At 53.5% G+C, this 9,346-nt stretch overlaps 3 protein-coding genes across 3 annotated transcripts; all 3 read left to right on the forward strand.

The window, feature by feature from the left end:
• Positions 1-980: 980 nt before the first annotated feature.
• On the forward strand, positions 981-2,495 carry BO97DRAFT_326359 (lipid-binding SYLF domain-containing protein; the record flags this gene model as incomplete). The annotated part of the gene is made up of 2 exons (XM_025691317.1): positions 981-2,225; positions 2,352-2,495. Coding segments are annotated over 2 exons (1,389 nt in total), but the record flags the coding sequence as incomplete, so codon positions are not given.
• Positions 2,496-3,784: 1,289 nt separating this feature from the next.
• On the forward strand, positions 3,785-5,846 carry cp1 (putative carboxypeptidase S1). Its single transcript, XM_025692577.1, has 2 exons — positions 3,785-3,998; positions 4,056-5,846. The coding sequence occupies exons 1-2, from the start codon at positions 3,861-3,863 to the stop codon at positions 5,739-5,741; spliced, it is 1,824 nt and encodes a 607-aa protein (XP_025553602.1). The 5' UTR covers positions 3,785-3,860; the 3' UTR covers positions 5,742-5,846.
• A 1,158-nt stretch (positions 5,847-7,004) lies between these two features.
• Positions 7,005-8,519, forward strand: BO97DRAFT_285273 (putative DnaJ domain protein Psi). Its single transcript, XM_025691104.1, has 3 exons — positions 7,005-7,340; positions 7,402-8,078; positions 8,140-8,519. The coding sequence occupies exons 1-3, from the start codon at positions 7,193-7,195 to the stop codon at positions 8,434-8,436; spliced, it is 1,122 nt and encodes a 373-aa protein (XP_025553603.1). The 5' UTR covers positions 7,005-7,192; the 3' UTR covers positions 8,437-8,519.
• Positions 8,520-9,346: the final 827 nt, after the last annotated feature.

Consider the following 9,346-nt stretch of genomic DNA (forward strand, 5'->3'; position numbering starts at 1 on the left):
CTGCCTTCCTCCCTTCCCCTTCACCTCCCCCCTCTCTGTAAGCTGTGTATTTATTTTTCCCATTATTATTTTTGTCGACACTATTTTGTTATTCCGTTGAATCGATTATTTCCTCCTTCAGCCTCTCTACCCCCGCGACTGCATTAGTCTGCCGGGTCGTACATCTGCCTACTTCTCTAGCTCATCTGACCAAACGGGTTCGACAGAGTCGATCGTCACCTGCCGACTGAGTTTACTTTACTATATATCTTTGCCTTCAAAGCCAACTCAACTCCCCTCTCTCCCTCCCTCCTTCCCCCTCATTTCCTGTGCAAGGAAGAGAAGAACATTGCCTTTGAACTCTATTTCAACTCTTGCTATACCTGACTAAACCCCCGGATCGCATTGAATTGCTTACTACCCAAAACTGCCCCCGGCCCGATTTGCCCTGGTAAGCAATTTCCCACCCCCATCTGAACCCGTTCCGTGGTCCCCCCACTGCAGTCTCTTGTATGCTGCCTGTCCTTGCCACTGGGTCAACCGGCTCGTTCGGTCTGGATCTGGCGGATCAAACGGACATTTCCGTCAGGCCTCTGAGTTTTTATCCTATTACTATGACTGGGACCCCAGCTCAGTTGTCCGCCCGGGTTGCCAATGTCCATTCTTCTTCAGCCAGCTAATTTCCTTTGCGCCGCCTCTAGATAGTTGCTGACATTCCTGAGACCCGCATTCCTCGGTTGTGTCAGCGACCCTCGATAACTATCCGTTTGCTATTGTGCTGCATACATTCTCGCATTGCATTGGGGAAATTAAACGGCAACACATGTTTGTTGCGCCTGCCGTCTTCGTCCAGCTACTTTTGCGCCTGTGGTTATAGACCTGCGCTCCTACCTCGCTTCCCTCTTGGCCGCCCCCTCCCCCCCTCCAGGACTCAGTCCTGTTCTCCCATCCGTCACTGAGTGTCCTGCGATTCAGCGGACCTCGCCGTTGAGCCTGTCACAATGCCTTCCACCTTTTGGGAGCGGACGAAAGGGACGTCCAAGAAAGGCTTCGACAAAGCATGGCACACGCTCGATAAACTGGGGGATCCCGTCAACCGACTGTCCAATCGAGTTGGCGCAGAAGCCTTTTGGCCAATGGCGATCGACAAAGAGAGCGACAAAGCAGCCCGGATATTACGAAGTTTTTGCAAGGACGGGTTCTATACCGAAGATGGTGCGGACCGCTCGAGTACCGACAGCGCAGTCAACCAAACCACCGGCAAGATCGATCGGCCCAAAGGCAAACAACGAGTTCTCAAGAAGATCCCTTCCCAAGTAATTCAGCAGGCCAAAGGCCTCGCGATTTTCACCACCATGCGCACCGGTCTCTGGGTAAGCGGCTCAGGCGGAAGTGGTGTTCTTCTGGCACGCATACCTGAAACCGGCGAGTGGAGTCCTCCGTCGGGCATCATGCTGCATACCGCGGGCATTGGGTTTCTAGCCGGGGTGGATATATATGACTGTGTGGTTGTCATAAATACATACGAGGCGCTAGAAGCATTCAAGAAAGTTCGTTGCACCCTGGGTGGAGAAGTAAGTGCCTCTGCCGGTCCCGTTGGCATGGGTGGTGTATTGGAATCCGAAGTCCACAAACGACAGGCGCCCATCTGGACTTACATGAAGAGCCGTGGATTGTACGCCGGTGTTCAGGTGGACGGAACGATTATCATCGAAAGAAGCGACGAAAACGAACGGTTTTACGGCGAGCGCATATCGGTAACGGATATCTTAGCCGGCAAGGCGAAGAACCCCCCCGCATCTATCCAGACCCTCATGCAGACCATAAAGGCCGCTCAGGGGGATACTAACGTCGATGAGACTCTCCTGCCACCTCCAGGGGACGCTCCCGGCGATGCCCACATTGGACCCGAGATTGGGTCTTTCGGCGTCCCTGATCCAGAGGACCCCGATCCGTTTGGTGTAAAGGCGTTGGAAGCCGAGGGTCTTTTCATCCGCGAGGCTGGTTCGCGAAGCAGGCCGTCGCAGGAGGCCTTCGAATTCAAACCCGCACCAAGCAGCCCTGTTTATGCCACCTTCCGACGCAGTCTCGATAGCTCGCCCCGCAACAGCTGGCGAGCCAGCGTGCAGAGCTATGCTAGCATGGATCGCGGAACACAAACCTATGATGGCCCCACAGCGCCCCCCTCAGTCAGTCGCGCCTCTTCTCGGAGTTATCGAGACCTGGAAGACTCCCGTTTGGATTCTGTCATCCCTGAGCATGGCGAATACCATGTTCCCACTGACGGTCCAGTGGCTCATGAGGAAGAGGACGATCTGGTGGACGATGACGACCTCGAGGTGCACGAAGTCAGCAGTGCTACTGTTTCCAAGCGGGAAAGCACCGCCTGTTCTCCAGTTTCTATCGAAGATTCAACAATGCCTTCTGAATTTCGACGTTACTCACCCACCTTTACGCGTGCCCGGCTGGTGACCATCCCTAAGCGCGTGCCACCGGCACTTCCACCTCGGAACCCTCAGCGCACCCCTGTTTCCATCTCGACATCGACTCCAACGTCGCCCACTTCAGTTTCTCGGTCACTCAGCCGCCGCCGGTCAGTTGCGTCTAGCCCCGGCCGCTCGGGCATGACTGGGCTTCATGAGTTGCCCCTGCACTCCATGTCTGACGACTCCCTCAGTGACTCGTCGTCCAATGCAGCACCAGAGTCGTACAACAAAACGTCACTCGATCGCGATGATTTCCACTCAGTCTCCAGCCTTCATGAGTCGGATGCCGCATCGGATAAGGAAGCTAGCATCAAGGAGAGGTCTATCTTCCAGCCATCAACTTCGGCTAAATTCTCCCCTAAAACCATCACCTCCTCGCACATCGAAAAGTCCGATTTGCACGACATTGCTGCAGTCGGGAAGGCTGAACTTACAAAGGCACTTGCTTCTGATGCAGATGTTCAGGGTAATGCTGCAGCCTCTCCCTACCTTGCATGAAGATGCATCACAACATGATTCATTATCAGCGTCCCACTATTTAAAATTCTGCTTTCGCTCGTACATATATCCTTCCGGCACATGCTTCGGACGTTCGTCCTCTTATATATGACACAGATTGGCTTGGGTATTGGGCTCGGCATTCTGCCTCTGATCTGGGTCCTTGCTTTTATCTGTGTCTTCGGCTTCATTCATGTTCTTCTATGTCTGTTTTGCAGCGTGTTATGGTGTTGGAGGACTGACTATGGAATACCTGGGCGTCTTGGTCTTTCTTGTTGGGAATCAGGATGGTGGCTGGAAGCCATTGCTCTGGAAAGGAAAGCCAGCGCGGGAACTTGGCGCTTCTTGAGTATTTTATTTGTGGTTTTTTTTTTTTTTTTTTTTTTTTTTTATTATATCCCATGAGTTCACTCTTCTTAGATGTCATTTATGTTTATGTGAGATTACATGCCTGTGGATAGTTCATATCACGGTATGGTTGCCATCTTGATCTTGTGATATTGTTTCACGGGTGTATCTCCCCTCTCTCTAAGCGCAAGCGTATGACGCCTCGTTGATTCCAATTAACGGTTCACAGCCCTCTTTCATGTTCCACAACACACTAATTCTTCTGCCTAGCAAGCATTGATGGCCCCAAACCTGGTGCAGGCGACATTCAACAGTCAGCGGCTGACGGCGGAGTGATCCGACCGCCACTGCAGGGTTACCGGCAACACTAAACCAGTCATAACGCTGCCGGTCTTATCGCCGCAAGCTTGCTTGCGTGCACTCTAACTACTCTTTATTAAGTACGTTCATTTGGAGCTAAGCATTGCACCATCCCGATGGACCATTATAAAATGCTGCCGGTCGGTCAATTCGACCTTCTTCCAACCACATACCTACCAGCTGGTCCCAATGCCTTCCCTGCGTACTGTGGTGGTGGCCTCCGTCCTGGCCTGCGCTGCGGCCGGCCAGTATTTCTCTCCCCAGCCTGAAGGTGTCACCGTCATCGATTCAAAGCAGTATGAAGGTGCCAAGATCTCCTACAAAAATGTTGGTTGACTATTCGAACAAGTTGAATCTTGGGCTGCAAGCTGATCTCTTTGCCAGCCTGGAATCTGTGAAACCACGCCGGGGGTCAAGTCGTTCTCTGGCTATGTCCACCTTCCCCCGGGTACCCTCAATGACCTTGGGGTGGACCAGCAATACCCCATAAATACCTACTTCTGGTTCTTTGAGTCTCGAAACAACCCCGCCAACGCTCCACTGTCGATCTGGATGAACGGCGGCCCCGGTGGATCGTCTATTATCGGTCTTCTTCAGGAAAATGGCCCGTGTGTCGTCAACAAGGACTCGAATTCGACGGAGATCAACCCATGGTCGTGGAACAACTATGCCAACATGCTGTACATTGACCAGCCGATCCATACGGGATTCAGCTATGATGTGGCTATGAATGGAACCTTCAATGCGCTTACGGGTGAGTGGGATGTTTCTGGGTTGCAGGATGGAGTCCCCGAGCAAAACAACACCTTCTACGTGGGTACATTCCCTAGCATGAACAACCAGACCACCATCAATGGAACCGCCAACGCCGCCCGTGCCCTGTGGGTGTTCGCTCAGACATGGTTCTCGGACTTCCCCGAGTACCAGCCCCATGATGACCGCGTCAGCATCTGGACGGAGTCCTACGGAGGCCGCTATGGTCCGGCTTTTGCAGCGTTCTTCCAAGACCAGAACCAGAAGATTGCCAACGGCACTTTGTCGGGTCATCCCATCCACCTCGATACCCTCGGCATCATCAACGGCTGCGTCGACTTGCTGGTGCAAGCGCCGAGCTTCCCCACAATCGCCTACAACAACACCTACGGCATCGAAGCCCTCAACCGCACCATCTACGACGCCGCCATGCACGCCTGGAGCAAGCCGGACGGCTGCAAAGACCAGATCATCCGGTGCCGCGCGGTGGCCGCCGCAGGCGATCCAAATATGCACGGCAACAATCAGACAGTCAACCAGGTCTGCCGGGACGCAGACGCGTACTGCATCGACGAAGTTAAGGGCCCCTTCAAGAAGTACTCGGACCGGGGTTACTACGATTTCGCGCATTCCGCACAGGACCCATTCCCCGAGCCCTATTTCATCGGATATCTCAACCAGCACTGGGTGCAGGCCGCGCTGGGCGTCCCCGTCAACTACACCCGCTCCGCCGAGAGTGTCTGGGAGGCGTTCCGGTCGACGGGCGACTACGCGCGGTCAGACCGCCGCCGCACCCTGATCGAGGACCTTGGTGACGTGCTCGACTCCGGCGTCAAGGTGGCCCTCGTCTACGGCGACCGGGACTTCGCCTGCCCGTGGACCGGGGGCGAGGAGGTCAGCACGCGGGTGGACTTCGTCGGTGCGGATAGCTTCCGCGCCGCGGGCTATGCTGAGCTGAAGACCAACGCGTCGTACGTCGGCGGCTTAGTCCGCCAGGCTGGGAACTTCTCCTTCACCCGTGTCTACCAGGCGGGCCATGAGGTGCCTGCCTACCAGCCGCAGACAGCGTATGAGATCTTCAACCGCGCCCTGTTTGATCGGGACCTCGCCACGGGTAGGGTATCCACTGTGGTGAACCCGGGGTACCAGAGCCAGGGACCCGAGTCGACGTGGGGCATTAAGAATGCGGTGCCTGAGGTCCCAGAGCCGGTATGTTATGTACTTGCTTTGCAGGAGACTTGCACCGAGGAGCAGATTGAGAGCGTGGTCGATGGGTCGGCGGTGATCAAGGACTACCTTGTGGTTGGGAGGAAGTGATTCGGATGATGTGACGTACGCTGTTGGACTTGAGGTGCATTGTTGGTCAGATTGTAGGTATTTCTTGTCGAGTATAAAATCAATCAATGTAGGACGTGCAGTGCGGAACCAAGATGATCATTCTCGAGCGGAAGCCTTGTATCCTGTTGCATGGTTTAGTCATAAGATTAATTATAGCCGGGAGGCTGAAAGAAAATGGGGGGTCCGAAGGTTCTCCCCCGGGACGTTGTTCCTGCAGTATATGAGTATGGATTGGCAAAAATGGTGTTGAAGGTGATACATTCGATCGGATAGCCACAGTACCTCGGGACTTCGATGGGTCTACCAAGGGTTCGACTGGAGAGTTCGGCGTTTACTCGCATGAAATTACTAAAGTGGTTAGTGCTTGCTGGGTCATCATTAAATAACGCGATAAGTTCGGTAGAGCAGGACCGGGTGGCCCAGCGGGAGTGGATGCCCGCCTCAAGGTCCTTGGTCCTGCGTTCGATTCGTGGAGGGGTAAAGTGCCCATGCGCCGACGCGGCCATGGGTAGGAATATTCCCCGGCGAAACCGATGAGAACCCTTTTTTTTCTTTCTTTGAGACCTTGCTTTTATGTTTTCATTATCAACATTCTAAACCTTTCTCATGTTTTTATGGTGACTACTGTAGCTGAGCGCAGACAGCCACTTCCCTCTACTACGAGGTAATAACACCACAGTGACACCCGTGTCAGGCAAGCGGCCGGGCCTCGCCGCATCACTACTAGTAGAATGGAACTCTTTCCGGTCTTAACCCTCCTTCTTTCCTTCACAGTTAGTTTTGCCTGGAACCATTCTCTCCAAAGGATCGACAGCCTGCTCTTCTCTTAGACTTGTCATTAATAGCAACAAGTCCCAAGATCCTCAGCCTTTGTCCTGTCAATGCCAGACTCATCGAACCTTCTCGAACCTTCGATTGGCCCAGCCAGCGGGGAGACATCGTCACACGTCACTGCAGGGCTCACCTGAAAGCCACAGCCCGCCAACGCTGCATAAGACTTCCACCGTTTGTCCCCCCCCGACACCACCTGGCTCTTGTCCGCTGGCCCTTTAACATGTTGCATTTGATCTGCTTTTGAGCACTAAAACATCATCTCGATCGTTCGCGTTCTCCCCCTGCATCCTTCTTATCTCACCTCTCCCGGACTTGCGCACTACTTCGCCGTGCTGGTCAGTGATCAGTGACTGGTGAATCTTCTACGTCATTCGAGATCGAACTCCCTTCCCCGCCCGGTTTCGACCTTCCATCACCCCCCTGACGCACACCCCCGACCGGTGGTGTGATCCTTCCTCCTCGTTGATTGCTTATATTGGAGGCATCGAGTTGCTCCAATTAGCGTTCTTCAGTACCTGACAACATACCTGTCAACTCTCTCGTTCACACTTTGACCTGCATTTCGTTCTTTACTCTACAACTCCATATCCTTCACAATGGTGGCTGAAACAAAGCTATACGATGCCCTATTAATCAAACCGGATGCTTCACAGGATGAAATCAAGAAGGCCTATCGCAAGGCCGCCTTGAAGTACCATCCGGACAAGAACAAGGACAACCCAGCTGCGTCGGAGAAATTCAAAGGTAGGTCCCCGTTCGTTGTCCCATATTCCCCGGTCACACAGCTAACACAAAGTGTCTACAGAGGTCTCTCAAGCATACGAAGTTCTCTCCGATCCCGAGAAGCGCAAAGTCTATGATCAATTCGGTCTGGAATATCTCATGCGGGGTGGCCCGCCCCCGTCGAGTGGTGGTGCCGATGGTGGTGCCAACCCCTTCGCAGGAGGCATGCCCGGCGGGTTCTCGTTCGGTGGTATGCCTGGAGGCGGAGGCGGAGGTACCCGCACGTTCCACTTCTCGACTGGACCCGGTGGAAGCAGCAGCGGATTCCGGTTCAGTGATGCAGACGATATCTTCCGCAACTTCGCCAAAGCCAGTGGCGGCATGGGTGGCATGGGCGGCGGCATGGATGAAGACGACCTCTTCTCGATGCTCGGTGGTGGTCTAGGCGGTGGTCGCGGCTTCCGGACCAACCGCGGGTCGACCGGCTTCAAGCAATCTGCGCGCGCCCCGACGCCGGAGCCCGCGGTCATGGAGAAGGAGCTGCCGCTGACGCTGGAGGAGATTATGAGGGGCACGACGAAGAAGGTGACGGTTAAGAGCAAGTCGTTTGACCCGGCCACTGGCAAACGCACCGTGCAGGACGTCACGCTGGAGGCGAAGATCAAGCCTGGTCTACGCACGGGATCGAAACTCAAGTATCGTGGCGTGGGAGATCAGGAGGAAGGTGGAAAACAGGACGTGCATCTGATTGTCACTGAGGTAGGTTCTCTGGCTCCCTCTCAAGACACTGTTGACGATTGTTTACTAACTTCGTGTGCAGAAGGAACACCCCAACTTCAAGCGCCAAGGCGACCACCTCATCACGACCGTCGAACTGAGTCTGAAAGAGGCTCTCACCGGCTGGGAACGCATTGTCCGCACCATCGACGGCAAGTCCATCAAAGTCGCCAAGCCAGGTCCCACGCAACCGGGATACGAGGAGCGGTATCCGGGCCTGGGCATGACCATTTCAAAGAAACCGACCGAGCGGGGCGACCTCATCATTCGGGTTAATGTGCGGTTCCCTGCTAGCTTGACTGCGTCACAGAAGGAGATGCTGCGGGATATTCTCCCTTGATTCTGCGTTCTATATTCCCACCATAGTATTGTTATTGTGTCCCATGATATCTGTGATCTCTTTCTTTCTTTGTTTTTTTGAGGGCTCGGTTCAGCATATTCGGCGTTTGGGCGTGAGCGGCTGGATCGCTGAGGATTATGAACGATGATGATTGATGACGGGAGATTAGTTTAGATTCGAATAAAAGTAATCATTCGAACTGCTGACTAGATGATATGTAAATAGAGGAATAATATTGAAGCGACATTCCCTGAGTCTTCTGTTAGGTACACTACTAGTTAGGTCGTAGACAATTACCGTAGTTAGACAGTAATGACCCCGGACCAACCCATCTGGATCCTTATCATAAATCCTTATCGATAACGATAAGATAACTCCAACCAATCAAAACAACACCAGACCGCCAACTTTCCCTCCGCAACGTCAACATAACATCCAAGCTTAAGCTCAAGCTCCATCTGTCGTCAACTCCACACCAACCGACCTTCTTGAGTACGATAAACAATCAAATTGCCAACCCAACAACCCACCACGAGAAATTGCAGAATATATACCCGCCCAGTCCTTTCGACCCAACCACCCACCGAATTAATCCATCCATCATCGAAACCTCAAAGACCACTGACAGAGCAGAATCCCCTCCCTCCCTCCTAAGCAAGCAAACACCACCCCAATCCAACCCACTTGATCGAATAATCTAATCCAATAATGAAACGCCGCACAACCTACCTCCAGCAAATCTCCACCCCCTTCGACCCGGCGCAGGCCCGTCTCTCGTCGAAGGTGCTAGAGATCCGTGGGTTACTTGGTGCGAAGGAGGAAAGGGTGACCGTTGCTTTGGATGATGCGGGGGTTGATTTTGAGGATGGAGATGAGGTATGCCCTTTTTTTTTTTTTTTTTTTTTTTTTT

The sequence above is a fragment of the Aspergillus homomorphus genome (assembly GCF_003184865.1).
Source record: "Aspergillus homomorphus CBS 101889 unplaced genomic scaffold BO97scaffold_9, whole genome shotgun sequence".
NCBI classification, from domain to species: Eukaryota; Fungi; Ascomycota; class Eurotiomycetes; order Eurotiales; family Aspergillaceae; genus Aspergillus; species Aspergillus homomorphus.